A 25,119-nucleotide genomic window follows, 5' to 3' on the forward strand; every position below is an offset into this window, starting at 1 on the left:
TTCAGTATTAGTCAGAAAAGCAAAGGCTTCCACATAGGGTTGGGAGGAAGAGAGTGAAGGTTCCTGGACGAGAACGTAACTCAGAAGCTATAATAAATATTTACATAGATTTCATTTTAATTTCCTCAGCCTTTCATAGCCATTCTCTCTAAGGATTTTTAAAACTTCTCTTTGCACTTGGGGACCTCTTTGAACTCGGTACACTTAAGGATCTTGATGTTGCTTCAGTCAGACAGATTGAATGAACTTAATCCCCATTTATCCTATTCAGAGGTGAGCCCTCATCATCACCAGACCAAAGCACAGCCTCGTGCTATACAAGGCACTCAAGTACAGAGCTCAACTAGCATTTACCCATCAAGGAACATATGAATGTGTAAATAATAATAATTTCTGCATTTAGCCTCTAGTCCAATGATTTAAGTAATGACTGTCCTATTTTACTTGCTTCAACTTGTTTGCGTTGGCTACATTTTCTCCCCTACCCCTTTTAGCTTTATGGTATACTGAGCTCTTGCATGAATTAAGTAGACAAGCTGCCTTTTTATGAAACAGCAAATTGTCTGCCCTTTTATCCTTTATTGATTTCCTTTAATCTTAGTCAATATTCAGCTTCTTCTAGAACTTTTTTTTTTTCCAATTTTTCTAAATTGGGAATAGAAACCCCTTTGGCTCTTCTTTTGATTTTTCAACACAGCAATTTTGGACAAATTGTTACGACTGGTAAAAGCAGAGTTCTTGTTCCTCAGTTTAAAGTGACCTAAGGCATACGATCCGCTGATAAAAGAGCATTTAAAGGGATGGGATTGAACAGAGCCTACCTGTGTTACCTGCACTCGGAGGCCGATGTGTCACGCCAGGAGACATGCTATTTCTTTGCAAAGAAGGATGAGCCAGCGGCAAAAGGTTGGGGTTTCCCAGTGAGCTGACTGGGTTGCTGTATACCAAACTGTTGTGGTTGGACACTGGGATAGAAACCGGCATCTCAAAGTTTGGTGGTGGAACAGCCTGTACAAGCAAAAAAGGGAAACAAAGACGAGAATAGTACAGAAGCACAACAGCCTTCAAGTACAGTTACTCTATATTTAGTTCAAATATTTTGTAGTTGGTGGTTAAAATATTTACGCTTGCCCCCCTCCCCCAAGAGTCAGGAGAAGAGTTTCAAAAGAGTCAGCAAGGCTTTTAAATACGATTTTTCACATCATGATTCCGTCTTCCTTTAATGCACATTTACTTTGTAAGAACTGGAAAGATTTTTTTCTCTTTTTTTTTGTTTGTTTAAAAAACTCCTCTGTTTTATGAAGCTTAGTTTTCTTTTTCTTTCATTCCGTGAAGTTGTAATTGTTCACTTGTGATATCTTAATCTAGTGTCACAGATGACTGCAAGATCAAAGGTACATGATTAAGATGACTTCATCGCATGGAGAAAAATCAGAAGGTGTGGAATGTAGAAGGGAAAGCTTTAATTTCAGCTTATGTTGCTTTAGCAACCAGAATGATCCCAAATCATGTTAAAGGCACCAACACAATTAATTGCTTTTTTAAAAGTTTCTATCTTAGCTTGGAGGGGCTTAAAAGAAACAAAGTTCTACTCAGGGACAGGTAGCAAATAGAAGAACTTTAGATACACACCAGTCTTTGGATTCTTTGTGGGATTTGGAGGTGTGGGTTTTTTTTTTTTTAATTATTTTCTTGGAGGGTGGTGGTGGTGTTTTGCAATATCTTTTCAATATACTGTTTTCATACTTTTAAGGCAGGTTCCTCTCCTCAGCCGCTTTCCTTGGCAAGAATTCCTTTCAAAAAAGAACCAAATTATGGACCACTCTGACAGACGATGTGAGGAGATGCACTACCTGATTCTCATTATGCTCTTAGAAAGGCCAACTCAGGTTTTCTTTGTTGGTTGGTGGGTTTGTTGGTTGGGGTCTTCTTGGGTGGCAGTTGCCTGAATTTCTTTGAAATTTATGACTCTGGTGGCATTCATTAGAACTCCATATTTAATCTACTTGTTTTTAACATAATTAATTTCTTGCCTTTGTGAACAAAAAGAAAACTTTTGCAGAATTATCTGACAGCATTTTAAATATTCCAATACCTGAATGCAAACAAAGTACCCCTTAGTTTGCCATTTAAAAATCTTATACTCTTCAAGAGTTTAAACACATAAAAAATTTCTTTAAACCAGCCTTGTAACATCTTCAAAGGGAAGAAATCACAGATTTTAATTTTGTTGTTGGCAGTTGATAGTCCTGGTAAGTCTTCAAGGACCTAGAGGGAGTATGTTGAGAGCTGGACACATAATCTGCTGTGTCAGGCAACAGAGGCACCCCGACCTTGTGCCTCCCACATGTCTCTTCTCTGGCTAGCCAGAGCTGTTGGCTGTGCCCTGTGTATTACAGCTTTGGCCATCAAATTACTGTTATCCCTTAAAATTTTTTTTGACTTCTCTCCTTTCTAGGGGCAGACATAATTTTGCTCTAAATATAGAAGAATCGTTTTGCTTAACCACTGAAACACACAGCATGATTTTAGTTCAGGGTATGATGTGAAGGATACATTACACAAATGCCTCGGGACTTACTTCAAGGTGTTAATTTAGCTCTGTAACCCTCTACGTAGCCTGTAGCCTGGTTTTGTGAGAGATGGGCATAGCATAACAGCTGAGATCAGGTAGCGCACTCAAGTGGGTGGACCTGCAGCAATGCTCCCCAGCCAACGGGGCGGCACGCTGGGACTCGCATCCCTTTGCCGAGAAGCTGAAGTGCACCCCAAGGGCTATATTTTCCATAGAGTTAATTGGTTTAAGTTGAGGTGGGAAGGGGAGGAGAGGTGTCTTGGGAATCTAGGGTTCAGGGTGTAGGGAGCAAAACAACAACAACAACAAGCTGCTAGTTCTGTGTAGGGATCCTGAAACATACTAATGTTTATGTCTCACAAACAGAAAAAAGAGAATAAATGATTATGTGATGAAAAATGTAATTGATGAAGTATGTTCTTTATTTCTTTCAGGAGGAACCTTTTTTTGCCTGCACGTGTTCTTATAGTTGAAGTCCAGTTTGCTAGCTGCATGTGTGACTTGTCTTTGAAAGGAAAGTTTACAAAGTGCGTAGGACAAGGAGTACCAGTGTGTATTGCAACTGAGGTCTAGGCTCCTTGGAAATAGGTTCACATAGCATAATCTGAAATATTTTATCAGCCTGAAGGTGTGTTTTTAAGCAAGACATTCTCTTCACTGTCCACAGAAGGGCCCAAGAAGTTCCCAAATCCCACGTAACTGAGAAGTGCACGGCTGCTCCTGGAGCTTAAAGTCAGCTGCTGCTGCTGGTTTCTGCCTTTTTAAAAGGTTTTAGCCAGTGAGTTCACATGAGTGTAGATGTCTTAGCTCCACCTCCAGTCTGATGCGAGAGGTGAATAAGCCAATATCGAGTCTCTTGTTATTGCAACCTTCACGACTGTGGTGGAGATCTCTTGCTTGGCGGCTTCCAGTGCATGATCCTCCTTCCTTGAGTGCCAGCCCATGTCAGGTGGAGTGTCAGCCACTGGGGAGCACCTTGCACAATGTCACCTCTGTCACGAGATCTGTGAAATCTGCCCTCTGGGTCTGGGTAGACACCAATATTGCCTCTATTTTCTTAATCCCAATCCCAATTTCTATTGAGTTCTCTAGGCTAAAAGATGGGTACAAATGCAAATCTGAAGGTCTTGCCGATCCTCGACAGGCTTGTCTGCTTTCATCATTATGCTCTGTCTTTTCTCCATGTACAAACCAAACCCTTTAAGGGCTGGAATCTTCTTTTTCTACATTAGTACAGCACAAAAGAGCTCCAGTCTTGGTTGCTCTTGTGGCTGCCAGTCTCACTAGTCATCACTGAAACATACAAAGATTGCTGAAACAGTTACTTAGCTTTCATTTTGTCATTTTAAATTTTTTTTTTTTTAAACTAGTTATTTTCTTAATTTCTGTAGCAATGGTTTCATTTTCACCATTTTACCTACTGTCTGGATATACTTCCATCTCTTTACAGAGCGATTCATTGGCAATTTTATCAGAGCAAAGACAGTTTACTCTCTGCTTTGCAGCACAATACACACTATATCTGGAATATAGTCGGTTTTATTTCTTCCCCTCAGTAGTCAAAGGTTAGAGAGAGAAGTTTGTCTGGATAAACACCAGTATTAAACAGTAAGACTAGCTACAGTTTTACTGTGGTCGTCCAAATTCTGTTACAGTCTTGCATGTCCTTCACCAAGAACTGCATCCTCCTGCAGATTCCCTAGTTATTCTTGGTGGTAAATCACGGGGCATATCTATTCCAGCTAGGCCTGATGGACATTGGAGCTCATGATGCACTTGCATAATATCTATATTAGTAAATTAAACTTGCCTAGGAACTGAGGCCATCCAAGGCCACAGAGCAGTCCATATCCATACTATTAAGCTTTCTCAACCTCAAAAACATCATGACTACATATAAACTGACAATTGGGAATTGTTCCTGGCCTGGGCTAACAACCAAACAGAGCTAAGCAATTGTCTGGGAGAGCGTTATTTGGCCGGTGCCGAAAGCATGCCAGGGACTGCTCAAACAATTCAAGGCACAGATAAGCATCTCCCGCTGCCTTGGTACGTCCTTTGCCATTTGCTAACTTACATAGACGAAGCCTTACTGTAACATGTATGCAGTTTGCCAAATTTTGCGGTTTTTTTCTTTTTTTTTGTCTCCTCTGACTTTTCTTCTTTGGACACAACTGCCAAAGAGGACAGATGGCTCACCTGAGAGGATTCCCCCAGTGTACAGCACACACCATGTTAGATGTGGTATGTTGTGCAAAGCAAGGTGTCAAGGACTCAAAACACTTGGAAATTAATGGACCAAACATTCTGAGTTAAATATTGTTTTTATCCTTCCCATGTTCAACCAGGCCTTCATTTATTTAGAGACAGAGATACTTATAGCTCCCTTCTAGTGGACTATTTCTGTCTCCTCTGCTTTCATCACTTATGAAAACTACAAATAAATGTCTAATTATTATCAGATGTTTTAGAACAATATACATACTTATCCCCAGAAAATTATCTGAGGAAACATTATTGGCCTGAGCTGTTAGGAGCAAAAGCCAATTTTGTTTTCATTTGGCAGCAGCTTTATTATGTTACAAGACCAGGCACAGGCATTGCATTGTTTTATGCATTTTGTAAGTAATGATTTAATGACTCGACTTGGTGACTGTGTTCAGTTTTGCTTTCTTCCCCTCAGCTTTTTTGGCTACCTTTGACAATCACAATTCCCTGGCTTTCCTGAAGTTATACTGATTTGTACAAGTAAGGATGTTTTTGTAGACAATATAGTACATAAAGTATATATATAAAAATATGTATTATATTTACAAATTTCCATTATGTACTAGCTTTGAGCTCCATCTTGCCCATTACATCTCAGCTTAGGCCCAGAGAAGGAGGTCCTGTTGCATTAGGGGAGAACATCTACTGATTCTTGCTTGTGTGGTAAGCAGCTTGATGGAGCACACAGACCTTGAGCTCTGTGTGTGAACTATTCAAAGAAGGGATATCCTGTCTTACATGAAAAGAAATGCTAACGTTTTGCAGTTCTGTATCTCTGAAGCATCTCTGAAGCAATTTCACAAAAAGATAATACACCGTACCTTGTGACATCCCTGCAAGGTAGGAAGTTACATTATACCCAAAATACAGCTCAGGAAACCAAGTTAATCACCAAGTTAATAGCTGAAGTAGGACTATATTCGATGGCAAAAGGTTAAATTTAATGAAAGTAACTAGATGGAAAGTCCATTAATTTTTGAGAGGACAAAAGTGATGTACCATGTTTAGATTAACTGTCTTGTTCCTAATTCCTAGTTTTACAGAAAAGACGATTTTCCCAAATGCTTATGGAGGTAAAGAAAGTGACAGAACTCACTACCATGGGAATGAGGGTTTTTCCCAAGGTTTTTTTTTTCATGTCTTAAGTTTTCAAATGGTTGTAACGTGCTGCTTTGCTGGAACAAAAACAAGTAGCATGAGATAAATAGAGGAGCTGAAGGACCATCCCAAACACAATTTTTAAGATGGAAAAGTAGCTTGGTTAAATACTACCTGACTGAAAATTCCATCACTTTGATCTGAATAAGCCAAAGGTCATCCTTGAAAGAGGAAAGGGATGGCAACTGGTAAGATTTTGACATGAAAAAGGCTTAAGCATTCCAACTTATAACAGTTACCCTAATTACTGCAGTCATCGTTTGTCAAACTGAGTTCCATCCTGAGAAACCAAATTTGTGGTGACAGCTTTACAGCTTTTTTTCCTGAGAAAAACAGCTATGCAAAAGAAGCAAATAAAAAGGGAGGTAAAAAAAGATTGAACTTGTATGCATTCCTCCCTGATATTTCAGATACATGTTGGGCATCCTTAACCAGCCATTGCAAATATTAATTTATCAAATTTAGTGCCATTCTGGCCTCTGGGAAAATCTTTCTTATTTTTTTGCAAAAATGTGTTTGCCATGATGTGAGAACATCTTCAAATTTTAATTAACCAGAGTGAAAATCTTTCTGCTGAGAATTAATGGAAAGAACACTTACACTGCATGAGACAGAATCTGAGCATCCTTAAGAGGTATCCTTAGCTTAGCTATCAGATTTTTGTAAGCACAATTGACTTGCACTACAGAAGAGACTTTGCTTACTCTGGGTATACAGACATCCTTTCTGGCAGCTAACTGTACAACCTACATGTGGGAATGAGGAATGAACACATCCAAATGATCTCTTTTAGAAGCAAGCAGTTACCTATGCAAATTCAGATGCTTCTTTGGACCTGGGCAGATCTTTGGTTTGCTACTTTCTCTTCCACACACATTTGGAAGAAGAGCCATATATAACCTCCAAACCTCCACATTCTTTTTGTCGGCTTTATAAATATAATGTTAAACATAATGACAAATATTCTCCCCTTGTATGTCTTGTGCAAACAAAATAGCACATGCAGAGTTATTTCTCTTAGGTATCTGGCAAGGCATATGACTGATGGTTAGAAATTTTGACTTGGTTAAAACAAAATTTAGCTCATGTTAAAGCATTAAAGAAATGCTGATGAGGTCAAAGCAAATTCTCTGATAAAGCTGTAAAATCACCCCAACACACAAACATGTCTGAATCCTGCCATTAGGCTCTCATGCAGCCTGTTTCTCTGCAGCGAGCAAGTAGCTGTAACCCTTCAGTGCTGCAACTGAGTTTAGCAGAGACACTTGAGAACTGAAGTGACACGCACAGAACACACTGATTACTATATATAAAGGAATTTCAGTTCTACATTGTTTTTTCTATATCACCACAGAAAGTGTTCTGTGGGTTTGTTAGCCTGTCCACAAAGAAAGATTTCCATCGTTATTTTTTAGATATAATTTGGGCGAGTGGTGTGGTAAAACAGTTCTGTAAATCAAGTGAATATAATGTATATATGTATATTTCACTTCCTTCTGTAGGTTTCACCTATAGTAGGCTTTGTCTGTGTGTCAGAGGTGGAGACTTGGAAGAAAAATACGTTGTGTGAAATTTTCTGACCACAGTGTTTAATTATATATTGGGCTATTAAAGGCTGTTTCCAGCTGAAATGTTTTCCTTAAGAAGCCAGAACTGAAAGGGTTATGGTTTGTTACTGCAGCAGTTATCAGCAGACAGCCATCTAACCTTTGGTACTTACAGGTATTTTATGGCTCTTGATCATATTATCAAATTCTTCATTAATTTTTTTGTATTTTTCTTCAGTGCGTGGGGTGAGAGCGTAAGAGGAGTCAGGATCGGGGCTTTCACAACCTTTGTTTTCTTTCTTGTTCAATGCCTGCCAGGTTCAGAGAAATATCAAAAAGTAAAAAAAATGAAAGGAAGCGCAGAGTACTTACACATAATCTTTGCCTGCTGATCATTAGATCAATATCTTCATTAATTTTTCTGTACTTGTCCTCAGACTCAGGGCTGTGACCTACTGAATCGTCTGCATCGGGGTCTGGACTGTCACAGCCATTAAGTCCTTTCTTTCTCAACGTCTGAAATACATAATTTGGAAAGTTCAATCCTTGACACAGGCTGCAAGAAAGACTCAGCAGTGTTACAGCAACACAAACTACCCAGCAGTGGAAGGTTTTACATTATGCTTTAAGGAAAGAAAGTGACGAGAGATCCACCGTACTGATGCTGTAGGTCTCCAATTATGAGCGGAAAGAGAGGACCACACAGACCTATTTCTTCTGAAACTAGAGCCAATCAATAAAGAATGAAGCTGGCAATCTGGCAAAGTGCCTGTGCTACTACCCCCCACCCCACCATATCCGATAGCATTAAGGGATTAAGATACCCACACAGAATGCAATTTACTTTTATATATTTATCTATTTGAAATGAATGAACATTTAAAGCAGAGGATGCATACTGTTTACAGTGCAATACCCTGGTGCTCTCCTTTTCTCTAAAGAAAGATACAGGAGGAAGAAATGGAAAAAGAAACTGCAACAAATTTAGGAATTCATGTTCTTCACAGAAGAAGAAGGAGGAGCACCTAAGTTGAATTCTTCCTTTGAATTGGATGTAAGGGATGACATTAGCAATGCTCTGCCATTCCTAAGTGTATGCTTTTGATGGGACAAGGGTAAGGACAGAGTTGCTAATGTGGCCATGAAATACCGATTAAGAGCTTGCTGTCATGGTGTTTACTTTTTATTGACCCCAGTTACCATGCTACAAATGCACAGTGCTGAAGCTTAATGTACAGGAAAAAGCACTGCTAAAACAGATGCTTAGTGAAAAGTCAAAACAGATGAATTTCAGGTTCAGACACTCACAACCATGATCATGATCACCAAGATAAATAATGGAGGTGAAAACACTTAAAACCAGAATTAAATCAGTAGCTAACAATTCAAAGTCATTGCCTGGCCTCAAATAGGTTTTAACTGATCTACCTTGACGGGTCACCACAGAATAATCATGGGCTTCATTAAGGTAAAGAATACGAGAGGCAAGTCTTTGTGGGCTCCCCAAGTACAAGCAATAGTACACAAAGTCAGTATTTGTAAGATTTCTCAAATTTAGCTTCAAGAATGTCTCGGTCAAAAACTCTTCAAAGGGTCCATTTGGCTGTCTACAGACTTTATTAGACAGTTTGCTGTTTATTCTGAGTTAAAACCTGGCTAAGCAATCTCAGTTAAAACATATAGATTCCATAGCACTCTTGTGTTACTAAGCAGCTATGCTTGTGCTGTGCATTAGTGTGGGATGCTCTAACTGGTTTCTTTTTGCCTTCTCAGAATGGCTGCCTCTCATCTAAGCTTTTTGTTCCTTTTGGAAAAGTACATTTCCTAATTATTCTCTTTATGGCAATGCTCAGTTTACCACTGTTAAAGCCCTCAAGTACTATAATGTCATACCTTGTTTCTGTACTATTGTATTTATTTATTAAAAGTTAGACTTAATTTTCTGCATTTTACCTGAGACTTAAGAACAGAGGCCTCTTATTCCTGCAAAAGCTAAAAAACTGTTCTCCCTATGGAAACACACTCCCTGAACCTCACTTTTTCATCAAGTCAGCAAAGTGATGGTCATCTGCCCTAAGATCTGAGCCTTCCAAACTCACGTTGTGGACCTCTAAAACAGATTCACGCAACTGTGGAAGGGTGGCTCAATATAGATCTTTCTTTTTAAACTTCGTATCTATTCAGACTTGACGTCTAATCCCATGAACTACTACTGACACACAAAGTTATAAATCCATTGGAGTCATACCTTAAGAAGCTAAAACAACCTGAATGATTCTCTACAGTTTTTCTCCTCTCCCTCTTCTCTCTCTCTTATCTTTTAAATGATAACTAGCAGAACAGACATAGTCATGTATGATTTCTACTGCTACTAGCTTGAAGCAAGCCAAATATAAAGAGGGCTTTTGAAATCAGCTGTTGTTTGATAGATTTAATAGATAGAGTATGATATATTGAAAGTGAAAATTCTCTTTTACATCTGAATAACTAATCTCAACTAACGTTCTTCTCTTCATATAAGTACAAAACGGTTGTGCTCTGAATACATAAAATATTCTGTTTCAAGATCCATTGGATCAATCTGTCCAGACATGAAACTCAAATCAGCACTCTTGGGACCTTTTCTTGAGCTCATCTAGGTCACTGATGGAGTCCTGCTAATTCACATGCAGTCTCTGAGGAATGATGCTGATGTGAGCTGGACTGGATGGCATCCTCAACTCCAAGCTTTGAGATGACAGTCTAGTTCCTCTATTTACAAATGGTCAGTGATCTCATTTCTTCCCAGAGGTCAACACAGCTGCAACTGAATGGGCATAGGTGAAGGCAGGGAGCTGCACAACTGTTATCCTACCAAACAACCCAGAGGAAGAGCAATATGAAAAGATAAGAGGGGGAATGCTTTGCAGCCTCTGTGAATCTTTTCCTCTCCCATCATTCCCAAATCCTTGTCTGTTGCCTTCACAAGACCATGTCCAGGTGAAAGAAGATGCACCTTGTCCTCAGCACACTCACAATGCCCTAAAGCTCTACGACTGTCTACTTAGCACTCATGTGAAACAGTCACTTTGGTGGTTTGTAGAGGTACAGGAATGCACTGCCATCTTTCAGATGTCCAGAGGCAGAAAGGCAATGTAATTCAATGAATGTCTTGCAACAGTCTCCAAAAAAAGACAAGATTCCCTCCCAACATAGTAATGTTTTTATTTTCATACATATTTCTTTTTATTTTCATATCCTTAGAAAGCAGGTTGCCACCACACCAGGTGGAGAAGAAGCAATCTCTATTTTCACCAGAAAAGCCAAAGACCAAATTTAGTAAAATCACGTTGGTATTCCACCCACAATTAACTTTAGCCCTAAAGAGTAGAGGCAAACCTTTACCTTGCAAAACCCATCAGTCCAGTGTGTTTGGCTGGTACCTTGGCTGACATGGCTAATCAAGCTCACTAATGCAGTGTGCTTCTCCCTGCTGCCCCCCCCACAAAAAAAAAAAACAAACAAAACCCCAAACAAATAAGCCAAACAAACCAAAAACTTGAACAAAACAAACCCAAAAAACATGCTTCAATGAGCTAGAGTAAGGTTAGGGAACAGAAATTTTCACAAGTGTGCTGCAATCAGACAGCTCCTGGCTTTGTGAGTGCTGGAACTGTGACTTGCATTTTGGGGTGAAGTGCAATATCCAGAGGCTTCCTATTGCTGGATCTCTCAGGGCTTTCCTTGCCCCCTACCCATCCTTCTGCTGATTCTTTTTACTTCTGTGTGTAAGGACTCATGCTGCAATGCTGCCTTCAGCTGGAAGTCTTTCTGGGAATAATTTCTGGTTCTCTTTTTCTACACAAGAACATATAACTTTGATGAAACTTCTTGGAATTTCGTTGTCTGTGAGACCCCTCCCTTTGAGCCAGATTTACTTGGCACTGAATAAAAAATGAAGACTTTCAAGGCAAAAGACTGAAGAACACACTGATAGACCGCACAGGCACATGGACAGACACACACTCACGTACAGTCCTCCTCTGGAGAGGAGAGCAGGCTTAAAGTGACATACTTATCATCTGCACTATTGTGGTATTCAGGACAAATATAATGATCCCGAATATCTTAGCATTATCTCTGGCTTCTCAACATGCAGGCTGCAGTTTTGCCTGTTCCATTGCCTTGTTTGTTACTTGACTCTCCTCCACATCAGTACCTACCATGTTATACCTCTCATAAAAGTCCTTTATTGTCATGCTTCAAGACAATACAACACAACACACAACACAAGTTGGTACAGCACAACTAAAAGTGGCACTGACCAATATCTAACTGATCCATCCTTATTCACAAGCTCTCTGGACTCCATGTCCATTTTCTGGTTCTGGACATCGGAGAAGACTGGAGTTACTAAGAAGACCAACTGGGTTTCAGCAGGCTAGAGTCTTTGACCCACTCTTGCAGTGATTTAGAAACCATTTTTCTTACCATATTAAGCAGTCATAGCCTCTTGCAAACCCTGGAAAATAGCCAGACCTATCACATCCTCCTGGAGATTAGCTAGTTTCCAAAGATTAAATGACTATTCAGGGAATTTTTAAGAGGATAAAATTACACAATTGTATAGTGCATTGCATTCTAGAGAACACCAAGCCAGATTTCAGTTATTTTTAAAGAAAATAAGCCATTTTTGAACTACGGAAGCTCCACTTCTTTCACGCAATTAAACAAGTAATTACATTGGACTCCAATAACCTAAAATCAGCCAAGGCATTTGAAAAACAAAATGGTTAAAGGAAAACAACCTTTGGCTGAAATCTCATATGCCAGCAATTTAGCTTAAATCCTGCTCTATAAATCTCAGAGGAGAAGTGCTGACTTAGTGACATACTGGCTGCTCTAAAATGAAGTATAAACAACTATTTACTTCCATTTCATGCAAAATTTATCATCACTACAAAAGCACAAAAGAAAATATGGCAGTAACAGCCAGGTCTGATTTTATCAAGGCAATGGAAATCATCGCAATTTGAAGGCTTTTGAGGAGGAAAAGCCTTTCATTTTCCTAATCCAGTCGCTGCTTCTGCGGTATTATCCTCTTCTTTTAGCATTTATTTAACAGGAAGAGTGGAGAAGGTTAGAAAAGCATTTTTTTTCTCATTCTATCCTTTAGTTTGCTCGTCTTTGTAGAGGGGTATCTCCTTTCTTCTTAATAGGTTCATCTGCTGTGGAACTGCTCCCCACAGCACTCCAGGGCTTGAGAAACCACAGATATTTGGGCTTGGAAATGCTCACAGTATACCTGCCAAATTAAAAAGACCAGGTGGGTCAATAAGGTCCCCAAAAGGTGCAGACCAGCCCACTCTGTCTGTTCCATTTTGATGTCCTCTGCAACAAATATCTAACTATTGCAAGGTTAATCACTATCCTCATTTATGTAATGAAAAGTGTGATCTTACTGGTTCTTCCTCTGTAATCAAAATTTACAGTATGGAAAAATTCAGAATTACAGGTCTACTGCTACAGATTCCTGTATCTGTTATGCTGTCTAGAAGACACCACAATGATCTCTAACTGATAACCCCACTAGCGACCATGACAATCCAGAGTTGTAATTTGGTAAATTATATTCCATTGTCAGAAGACAAAAAACACAAGTGCCCTCCATTTTCCACTATCACTTTCTTTCCTGTATCTGGATAGGATAAATCTTTTAGCCACAAATGAAAAATAGTTTGGTCTCTTTTTTGCTCGCTGGAGTCACATATCTACGTGGCAAGGCAGACAATAGCCAATTACAAAGGAATGATATGCTATTGTGTTTGACTACTTTATTATTTATAGCCATTCCAAAGAACTTGACCAAATTTATGGAGGTCCCCCAAAAAAGTACAAAATATTTAGATCATGGGCCTGATTCATTTAAGCATCTGTTCATTCTCTTTGCAACAGAAACATTAAAGTTAGAAAGTGTTGAGTGAAGACAACCTTCACTCTCTTCTCTTGCAGAGTTATATAATGATGAAATTTTATGATGAAATTGCATGATACAATGTATGGTGCAATCAAGTAATGAAAGGTTCTAGTGAAATGAAAAACACAGAGAGGAAGAGATAGGTTGCTATGGGAACCATCCATCTGAATTCCCTGACTTCTCTGTAACTAAAATCTCAAATTTTATGTTCCATTAATGTAGACTTCATAGATTTTTACATTTAATAATGAACATAAACTAGTATGCTGGTACTAATGTACTTTAATTGCATGTTTAGGAGAATCAGATAAAACATTATTATACTTACTGTTATCTAACAAGCTCCAGACAAAAAAAAAATGTATACCAGTAACACAGAAAAATGGAACATTTCTTACCTCTTTTGTATAAATCATGAAATGCTTTTGTGGTTTATACTCTTTCTGAAAGAAGATACAGGGTTTATATAATAGCTGAACTTCTATAACCACATGTTAACCTTTTTGTTACTATTTTATTTTTACCGAAGTTTCAAAGAAAAAAAAATATTTCCATTGTCTGGTCCTGTAGGTCTGTCTTCTTCAAATGAATACATGTAAGTCTGCTTTTTTTGTAACAATACACCAAACCCCCTGCTTGGATCTGCCTCTCATTTTTGCATGCCAAGTGATTATTCTCTCCTCCTTCAAGTACCTTCTCTAATCACACCTCTTGTGAAACCAAACAACGCCGACACCCTTTGCCAGTAACATCTGCTTCTCTTTGCTTACGATCGATCGACCAGCGTGTTATGAATGTTTATACGTGTGTGCTGCAAGCTCATCAGGACACAAGGTTTATACCTGCTTACAGAGTTCTGTCTGTTCTCTGCCACTCACGCCCTTGACATGCGTCAAGGCGTATCTACAGTACTTTGTAATACTATTATAAAACTAAATGAATCTGTATTTTCTTTGAAAGGGCACGGGGACAGGGGGACTGTTGCTTCTTTGTTCCCCATAGATGTGCTATGTAACTTGGGCGCGGGGGGAGCTTTGCAAGGCAGAGCAGCCCCAAAGCCAGGTCGACGGCAGAGCCCTCCGGAGCTGCAGTCTGTTGGCTCTGACGCTGCGGTCTGTAGCAGGCTGGTCAGCCCCACCACATCTTCTGCTGCCTCTCTGCAGAGCATCTCCTGCCTCCACACGAGAGAGCACGCCTTGCTGTCTCACTGCTCTGCCTGGGTTACTCCTCTGGAGAGACGGGGAAACTGGAGATGGGGAGGTGGCAGAGGTTTGCCCTCTAAAAGAGACCAAGCACAATCCCTTTCTTTAATGTTCAATCTTACCCACTTGCCGAGGCTTTTCTATTTAGTATTGACTTAAATTACACAGGGCGACTTTGGCTTTGTAAGTCTAAATAGAAGAAGGATACGTCAGATTCAGAGATCTCATAGCAGCTAATCTAAAGCATGTATCTTCCTGGATTTTTTCAGAAAGAAACAAAACCAAATCACATGAGGACTCCAGCATTAAAGCTTTGTATTAAAATTTCCCTTTATGCACGCAACTAAGCTTAACCCCCCTATGTTCACAATTATTTCATGAGACACGCAAAATACTTCTGTCCAACACTGCCCTTGTAAACTGTTTTTTGTTTTAAAAGAATTTAGATCTGAGTAATTCCCAAGCTTCTAAGTAAGGATATTTCCTCATCCTTCAGGCTTACTGCCATCCGTCGTCGTGGTGCAAAAGGTCTGAAAACCCCACAAATCCCCCTAGGCAGCTGACGTAGGATTCCTACGCCAACCCTCAATGGAGGGGGATCACATTTCCTTGGCCTTGACAGAGGAGACGGGTGGCAGAGCACCCGCTGAGCCCAGCCGGCCGGGAATCCACGGGGGGAGCGGAGCATCAAGTGACTGTCGGTGCTGGCCGGCGCGATGCGGCCACAGCCCGGCGGGGAGCAGGTCCCTCCCCGCCATCCGCAGCTGTCAGTGCCGACACCTGCTGCCCCATGGCCATAGATGGCTGTCCCACGGGGCCGAGGCGCTGATTGGGGATGCTCTGCTTCCAGCCCTGCCGGCCGACCGCTTTGGGTTTGGTTGTTTTTTGTTTTCTTTTTTTTCCCTGGGTTTTTCTTCACCTGTGCTGCTGTCACACTTCTCGGCTCTCATGTCATCTCAGCCTAAAGGAATGCATCATTTGTGCTTTACAGATATCTGTACATAAATACACACATATATATATATCTATGCACATATTTATATATAGGCATATACACCCTCTACCAGATCACTTCTCAGCATCTTTTTTTCAAATCCAGAGGGATTTTTTTAGAAGTCTTCATGCACAATCATGACCAGCCCTGCGTTTGCGATGATGCAGTGTAATACCAGCTTAATATCACTGGTGTGTTGGATTAGCAAAGATAAAAAAAGCGATGTGCTTTTCCAGACAAGACTGGCGTTTCCTAAATAATGGATTCACATGTGAGATTAATTGGAGGTGTTAAGATTAGGGACATAAATGCAATGCTGACCCAGTTGTGATTACAGCTTCTGATAAAATCACCTCTACAGATATGTGAGATTTAAAAAGAAAAAAAAAGATCAGCCTTGGACAAACAACATTCCTTCCAAACATTAGGCAAAATTTACTCTACTGACAAATGCACCCTTTACGCTCAAAGGCTGTGTTAAAATGAAACTTCTGTGCAGCTGGTTTTTAAACCTGTACTTTGAAATGACAGTCAAATTCTGCTCTGTTGTGTTAAAAAAACCCTGACAACTTTCCAGAGACTGGCTGTCAGTGCTTCACGCACAAAATTAGCAGATTATTTACTTAGATCAGAGATATTCTCAGGATATTTGTGGTTTTGGAATGGAATAGTTATCACCACTTTTTGAGCACTCCAATGATTGTAATCTCTTACTGAGGGTTCAAAGGCCTGTCACAGGCACTGTTTTTGAGTAATGGAAATAGTCAAGAAGATGTAGGTAAGGGCAGAAAACTCGATCTTGCTCTGCTGCTCTTCCCACCACTCCTTATGCATGCTGCCCTGCCCATAAATGTGTGTCTTCTCCTGCAGAACGAAGGCTAGCACCACAACCTAGTGGAAAATACATCGTTTTCCATCCTCTGTCTTGGAAGCTGGATTTACAGAAAATAAACTTCCACTATTTCTCAAGGCTTAGAATTTATGGAGTGACTCCATGAAGACAAAACTTCTATATTCTGGCTACTTCCACTAGTTCACTGGCAGGAGGACCACCAGTCTGCAAGCGGTCCTGGTCTGCCAAGGGGTGCAAAGGTGGACTAGAGCCAGAATAGATGCATCTCTGACTTGCCTCTTGCCTCCTTCGCCACAGCATAATATCAGTCCATTATACCCTTTACTGATTTTTCAAAACCGTTAAAGTGTATGAAGCATTTGAATGGCCAGGTTTTCTCTAAGCTTTATTGAGCATATTTAAAATAGAATAAGATATTAGTGAGACATAGTGTATTTGATTTGTACTAGGTTTTGCTGCCAGACACAGAAAGTATATGAATGGAAAAATAAACTTTACAGTAGTTCAGCAGAATCATCTCAGCTTCTTTAGGGAATATGAGGCCACTTAAAAATAAACGTTGTAATCATCAACAGGTTGTTATTTCCCTTCTTCTTTTTATGTTCATCTATCTATAATCCTTCTCCACTGACTCCAGTCCTTCCAGATGGAGCACTGCCCTCAACATTTTCATTTGTGTCTAATTTAGTCAGATATATACACAAATACAAGGCTGAAGTCAGATCTCATTTACACTAGTGTAAATCTGTAGCTGGATTTGGAACAGCTGTAAAGACACCAGCTGAGTTATTCTAGATGTACAGTGGTGTTACCAAGTCTGTTACATCAGTGTTACTATCTCTTCAAACATACAGTATTTGAAATATGCGGGGCTTAATATAAATGACTGTAGAAACAATTAACTATTTCAAAGGCAGCTGGTGTTTTTCCATGATATAAATGGGAACCTTTAATACTAAATGCCATATTCAAAATACTTGAGAAACGTGACATACAGAGTAACACATATATTTTACAGAATCTTTTGTCACAAAAACTTATTACAGAAAGAATGGCAGTTGATAGGAATTATACTTTGCATATATTTTGAGCATTATCTATGTTCTAAAAGATCCCCAAAAGATTCTGAAATTCTACATTTAAGGACAGCTTCACACATCACTGAAACGCAGCCATCCTGGGCTGTATCCAAAGCAGCGTGACCAGCAGGTCAAGGGAGGGGATTCTGCCCCTCTGCTCCGCTCTGGTGAGACCCCCCTGCAGTACTGCCTTCAGCTCTGGGGTCCTGAGCACAAGAAGGACATGGACCTGTTGGAGCGAGTCCAGAGGAGGCCACGGAGATGACCCGAGGGCTGGAGCACCTCTGCTCTGAGGACAGGCTGAGAGAGTTGGGGTTGTTCAGCCTGGAGAAGAGAAGGCTCCAGGGAGACCTTAGAGCAGCCTTCCAGTACCTAAAGGGGCTGACAAGAAAGGTGGGGAGGGACTTTTGACAAGGGCAGGGAGTGATAGGACAAGGGGCAATGGCTTTAAACTGGGAGAGGGAAGATTTAGTTTAGATATAAGGAAGAAATTCTTCATGGTGAGGGTGGTGAGGCACTGGAACAGGTTGCTCAGAGAAACTGTGGCTGCCCCATCCCTGGAAGTGTTCAAGGCCAGGTTGGACTGGGTTTTGATCAACCTGGTCTGGTGGAAGGTGTCCCTGCCCATGGCAAGGGGGTTGGAACGAGATGGTCTTGAACATCCCTTCCAACCCAAACCATTCTATGGTTCTATGATTCTGATATATTGTCAACTTATGTAGCCAATGAAGTTTTCAGGAGCAGAAATGATGTGCAGCTCACACAAATAAAATGGTAACGTATGATAAAAGTTAATTGAGATGGAATTTTTCCTAGACCATGGGGCAAACACCTTCACCCTTAACCATGGGGCCAGGGACTCTTTGATGACCACAACATTTTGCTTTTCCATTTCATCTGAAACAGAGCACCTCCAGCAGCACTGAACCCGTGCAGTACTGACTCAGCAGTGAAAATGCCACCCACTGAGACAAGAACACCACTTCCTTCAGCACCTGGGTTTTCTTTGGAGGTCTCCCATTAAAATCTTGAATGTATCAATGTTCTGAACAGATTTTTTTTTTTTCCCCCAGAATTCAAACATTTATTTTACAGCAGATCAAATTACATGGTATTACAAAAAATGGTACCAATATGACGATGAGGAAATGTTGCTGAATAGCAGTTCCTTTTAGAGGAAAAAGAACATTCCCTTTTATTTTTATAGTACCATAATCATTTTATCCATTGGTAAAAATGCCCAAATCAATATATTTTTCAAAAATGGTTAATTATAATAGAGGCTAGATCTCCGAAACTCTAGCCTCCTGTTTCAGACCTTAAATAGCACAAAGCAATAAACATCAACTCACTGTTCTGCTGATAGAGTCAAGTTTTCACCAAGGGGGGAAGAGAAGGAAGTCTCTCCACTAAGTTTAGAGTGAGCAAGCACTATTTGAGGAGAAAAATTGGCCCATGGTTTTAACTATGAAAACAGATGACTCAAACGATGCAGACTTTCATACTTGATTTAAGATGGCTTTGTTTTTTTCTGTTAGACCAACAATTTATATAAGTTCTGTTATTTACCAGAAACATTTGTGCAAATTGTATCTATCTATAAACAGCTGCTAGAATCTCTAGACTATGATATGCATTTGTCTGCTTACCCAAGTGTCATCTGCTAGAAACAAAGAACTGGGTTTTATTTTCCTGTGGAAAATCCTACAGAAGGGGTAAGATTCAGACAGAAACTTTGCAAGTTGAAACTTGCAGATAACTCAACCAAACAGCAGCCAAAAAAGGAGTGAGAGGGTACAGTCAGGAGTTGTATGAAGGAGCTGGATGAAACTCCAGAACTTCATGATTATCCTAGAAAGCTGGTTCTTCAAGCAACTCTGCTTTCCTGAAGCGTAATTTTTTTCAAGTCATACTGCTCCTATCACTCCGCTCTTTCCTTGAGAGCAGTAAGCACTTCTCAAAAGGAAAGAATCAGAAATGACAGAATTAGCAAAAAGTGGTCAGATTTTGAAAAGATTTTTGAGAATTTAGGAAGCTTTCCAGGCAAGGGAATTCTAAATTTCCATTACTGCAAATTGGGCCATCGCAGAGCCAAAAGATTAGCCCCTTTACATAAGATGATCAAAGGGTTGAGCTACTACTGTATACCCCAAGAAGCTGCAGTTTAACTTCCACTTCTGACACTAACTTCCTGCATGGCCTTTGTTAATTCACTTTTCTATAGTTCTCCTTCTATAAAAAGCTGAATGATAGTAACTACCAGTGTAACTGGGGTGCTATAAGAAGGAAAAACTCAAGCAAACTGTAACACACTCAGTAACGGGTCTAAATTTAGCATAGACAGACAGACCCTCACATACACCTGCAAAAACTGGCATACATGCTGCCCTCTGTAGCTTTGTTGAACAGAGGCTATGTTAAATTAAGAACATAATGGTCAGCTTCAGTGCTTTTTTTGGGAAGGAAGAAAACTTGAGAAACAGAGCAACTTCTAGTTCTTATCACTGCTTGATAAAACAGAAGCAGCAGAGGCAGACTGAAGATCTAGTCAGAAATTTTGAGCAGAAGTGAGGACAGAGTTTACAGAAATATTAGAAAAATCATGGCTGAGAAGGTAAAATAGAAAACAAAAGGAAAAAACTCCTTCATTCAGAAATGAAGCGTTTTTTAAAAAAATTTCAGCTTCTTCCAGAAGCAGCTAAAACGTATTTTAAATGTTAGGGTTTTTCATTGTAAACTGGATTTCTTTTTTTGGACAAAATTATAGGTTTGTAAAGAGGAATTGGTATATTGGTCTGCCAAAGCCCTACTGTCTGAGATCTTCAAACCTTTAATCATATGGTATTCCCACACAGAGAACTCTGTGGCCTACAAAAGATGTTTCTACTTGGGTCCCCTAATTCTTCAGGAGAGCTGGACAAACGGAGGAAGATTTCATCCCATTTAATTTCTTCCGAGACTTGGTAGAGACAGGCACAAAGGGCGCTGTGATGACGTGTATGACTGGTACTGTCTCAACTTGGAGAAGACTCAGCTATGGGCTCTGACCAGCTTTGGTGGCTCTTGCCGCTGCGATATAATTCACGGTGCAGGGCTGCCTGCTATGCCCAGCCATCCGAGATTACTCACCCCATAGCAGAGCTGCGGAGGTGGAGTGGCCAAGGGGTGGGCGTGCATTCCCTTCTTCTGACTCTGCTGTGAAGGTGGTAACCTCCAACGTAGGAAAGGCAATAAATAACTTGGGGGTACTCACATCTTCAGATACCACAGCTGTTTCCTCAGACAGCCTCAGTCAGAGTCTCAGAGTCACGTTACATACAAGAAAGGGAACTTTTCTAATTGGGAATCCCAAATCCAGAGCAGCCTGAAGGTCTGCATTTGTTTTAAAGAACTGACCTCCTTTGTGATTTATCACTTCAGAGTGTTTTTGCAACATGGACAGAGGTAGTGTTTTGGAGACTGCATTCCTAAGAAAAAGGTAAATCTTTATTGACTTCTGGCTATCTGAGAAAAATGTTCAGAAGTCACTAACGTTCTGACTTTTTTTCTAACAACTCACTCAGCTTGTGTACAAGGAAGAACCATACCAGATGCCGACCTAGCGAAGAGCTGAAATCCACAGGCACACAAGCACTACTCACAGTCCCAAAACCTTGCTGTGCTGAACGCTTGGACAAACTACAGACCAAACCTGAAACCATCATACTGAGAGATGGAACAACAGTATTTCTTATCAACATTATTGTGGCAAGAAAACTGAGCTCATTTACTTATTCCATTAACTTGGCTATCTCCTAAGCCGTTTGCAGCCATCAGCCTGCTGTCACAGTAGGGAGAGCTCTTTCCTAAGCTGTGCACAGCATTTACAATGCAGTAAGACAATCTAGAGGAAAGGTAAGGAGTATTCCATGGAATGATAAAGGAATACTTAAGGTTTGGTAACATTTGTTTTATGTTTGAATATGAAAATTCAAATTTAGAGTCAATCAGAAGCTGACTGTGCCAAAGAAATCAGAGACTGTAATAAGACTGAAGATGAGATTACCTCAAAATACATGTGGCTTTGCCTCTTACTATTGATACATTAAAATCAAAGATCTGGCAAAGAGATCCTGGCTGATTTCAATGGGCTCAGACTTTCACATGGCAGTTACAGTAGCAAAAGGGACCAGCAACTTCCTAAATAACCAAAATGTCAGTGAGAATCAGTAATGCTGCAAGATTCTTTCCATGAAGGGGCCAACAGGCCTATAACCAACGAGCATATAAGAATTTCTTTACTTCAGAAGAGCACAATTTTGTTTCGAGTATCTGCAGGGAGGTTGATGGTCGTGAGGTTTGCCTGGAGTTTCTCAACAACCTGAAACTTTCAAATAAACTGCAGCAAAGCTTACTTACATTGATTCCAAAGTTTGGCAGGATTCCTGTTTCTGCCTGGGGTATGACAGATCACAAGACCCCAGAATAAAACAGCAGAAATGAGTACTTCTTTTATTCTTGCTACTGAATTGGTCACGGAGATCAGTAGGAAGCAGACTTAACTGCAGAATGTTTAGTCAGCTCTTTTGCTCCATCACTCTCCGTGAAGGAGGAGGTGGAATTAAGAACATTTCTCCCATGAAAAAGACTGTACAGAAGGAGTAGGAGGATTTCTCAGACTTCTTAACGGGAAAGGAATGAAAAATTTAGTCTGTGGGAGAGACAAGAGAGGCTTCTCTAACCCTTGGGGATCCAGTGCTTCACCGTAAGTCCAAGCCCAGAAGCATCTTACTTCTGTTCAGACTTACAGCTGTGAATCCCTCATGGGCATTACTATCAGGCCAGTTTAGTCCTACTAAACAAACTCCTTACTACTGATGCAGGTCAAGTCAGAATTGTCAAATATAGTTATCTGCCGAGGTTCTAACAGTTCAAGGGTTCTCCTAATGAAGCCAATTAGGCAGAACTCCCTATACCTGCCAGCGTTTGAAAGCTATAAATGAAGACATCTCTGGGACAGAGAAACAAGAGCACACCTTCCTAAGCATCCTTTGGAACAGAAGCATTTTTTAAAGCGACAGGGTAGGAAAATGGTCAACGAGGAGTGTTTGCTCTGAGCCACATTGCTTTGAGCTTACACTGAAACCATGAAGAGCAGTCCACACCCTGCTGCAATTCCCTCGCTGCAAGGAAGGGCCTTGTGACAGGAAAGGGCTATGGAATAGGTCCAAGAAAGGACTTAAGGACACAGAAAGCTCTATTTGGCAATACTTACTATCTAGGCACCTGACCTCCAAAATGGAATTCACACTGTGTTAGGATCTGAAGCTTCCCATGCAGGGCACTGGAAAAGTTTGATACTACAGAACAGGATCCAAACCTAGCAGCATATGATGAAGTTGTGAGTGACCTAGACCAAGCAAACAGGATTTTGGAAATCCTGTCCTCATCAGAAGTGACACTGCTTACCCAGGGCTGCAGAGACATCTTCATCCACAAAGCTCTCCTGGGCATTCAGGCATTGACCCAGGCATACTGTCCCCTTCCTAAGACTTGAGGGAGAGTCACTCATCCCTTTTAAGAAAAGGCTGTTGTTGCTGATTTTCTGTACAACAGTCAGTGGTTAGAAACCTGCTACAAAAATGGAAACAGAGGTTCTGTTTCTTCTTTGATCTGAATGGGCTCAACTCTACTGTCTCCCATATCCCCATAAGGGATAGGATTTACCTGGCTTCCCATGCTCAACGCAGTTCTAGGTAGGTTAAACCTCTGCACTTCCCTGTAATATTTTGCTTTTGTGCATTAACGAATGCAACATTTCTTGGGTCAGAGAAACAGATCTCAGTAGGGGACAGAGCTCTGTGGCTTGTTACAGCATTTTTGTTTGAGGGAAACATCTGTTGAAATCTGAGTTCTGCTCCAGAGCTGGTGTTTGCATTTTATGTTGTATAGACTCTCGAGAAAATGCAGAAAGAATCCTTTAAGAAAGGAATTAATCTGAAGTCTCTGTCCCTTTGATAGCACACAAACACCGACAATATTTTCTGATTTTGTTTTGTGAAAAGCTTGATCCTCTACTTGTGCATTGCATTAGGAATTGCTTCCCAGGGATATTTTGTTCATGGAGGACTCAGAGTTCCTAGATCTTTTGGGGCTTAAACTGGAAAAAGACTCTCCATTTTGGCCCAGATGGAGTTAATACTTATTAAGCACAGTACAGGCCCCCAGGAATCTTCAAGACCAAATAACGAGATCTCTCACAAAGTTCATGTGTCTCCAGATTAGGCTTTTGGACAAATGACCTTAGTTGCCATATTTTAAAGTTTATGTTTAGTCATTTCTGTGAAACACTTTCAGATACAGGATAGAAAGTACTGAGCATAATTATGAATTTTTATTCATGAGTTAAACAATATGTGTGGGTTGTGTGAAAATTTACATCTGAGAAGGCAAGCTTCTTTTCACATAGGTTACAAAAATACAGATTAAATGCTAAGGCACATACTGGTAACTGCTGGAGACAGAAGTGTAAAGCTTCCATTTTACTGATATATGTTTAAACATGCTAGAAGTATGTAATAACCAAGACTTGGATTATAACAATGAAAGGAAAAATTATGCATTTTTATGTTTTTCATGTTACAGCCATGATTCTATTGTAGTAAGCTAAATATATTTTAAACACCATACACTCCATTAGGAACAGCTTTTTTGTCAAGATTTTGATCTCTTTTGAATCAATCTATAGCAGCTGTGTGTTGTGTAAAGTAGTCTTATTGACTCTTCTATAATTTGCTTTCTTTGAACAGCCTGTGCGCTATAACATTTGATCAAAGAAATAAACGTATTCTTTAACAACCCAAAGTAAAGTGCATGCACATTTTTATAACTCTGCACTATAAAATGTAATTATAGTTGTCTATACATCACACTGGATGATAGAAATAAATGGGTTTGAGATTTGTTTTAAATGCAAGCCTATCCAATATATCACGAATTTTTCCCTTTAACACCACTGTTTATCATGCAAAAACACTAATGAACTGTTTAGAACACAGATGATGCAACTTCTTTTAATAAAAGTTTTTACTCCCTCACTAACTGGTAACCATATATGAAAACACTTACAGCAAAATTAAGTAAGGAAAACACAACAACCCAAAGCTGTGGATTTATAAATTACTGCATAAGGAAAATGTTGATTGAAACTCTTGTTTTAAAGGCTCTTTTTTAATTCAAAGAGCAATGGCTATTCAATATTTAATTAGATTCAACAGTTCTGGACTATGGATATTAATTCACAGCTAACCACTAGACTTGTGCTTATTAAAAATGTAGAACAATAAAGCATATGTGTTTGAGGTTTTATAGACCTGCAAATTTGGTAACTTACATTAATTTCAATTGTCTTTTATAGAAAAAACCACATACAGGCCTCCCCAAATTCAGGGCAAATGCAGTCTAATCAATATAAACTACATAATACATAAAGGATGGATGCAAATTCT

General features: G+C 39.9%; 1 protein-coding gene across 8 annotated transcripts in view; it reads right to left on the minus strand.

Moving 5' to 3' along the window:
• MEF2C (myocyte enhancer factor 2C) overlaps positions 1–25,119 on the minus strand; it is a 78,317-nt gene that overhangs the window by 28,450 nt on the left and 24,748 nt on the right. For 3 of the 8 annotated variants that reach the window (XM_009696064.1, XM_009696061.1, XM_009696059.1), the window contains exons 3-4: positions 7,921–8,064; positions 822–1,008 (exon numbers count right to left, since the gene is read on the minus strand). In XM_009696064.1, the coding sequence (XP_009694366.1) occupies positions 822–1,008; positions 7,921–8,064 (331 nt within the window). Of the gene's footprint in view, positions 1–821; positions 1,009–7,721; positions 7,860–7,920; positions 8,065–25,119 lie in introns of all 8 variants that reach the window. The other 5 variants (XM_009696063.1, XM_009696062.1, XM_009696065.1 and 2 more) reach the window with 3 other exon arrangements.

This window comes from Cariama cristata, unplaced genomic scaffold (assembly GCF_000690535.1).
Source record: "Cariama cristata isolate BGI_N322 unplaced genomic scaffold, ASM69053v1 scaffold14352, whole genome shotgun sequence".
In the NCBI taxonomy this organism is placed as follows: domain Eukaryota; kingdom Metazoa; phylum Chordata; class Aves; order Cariamiformes; family Cariamidae; genus Cariama; species Cariama cristata.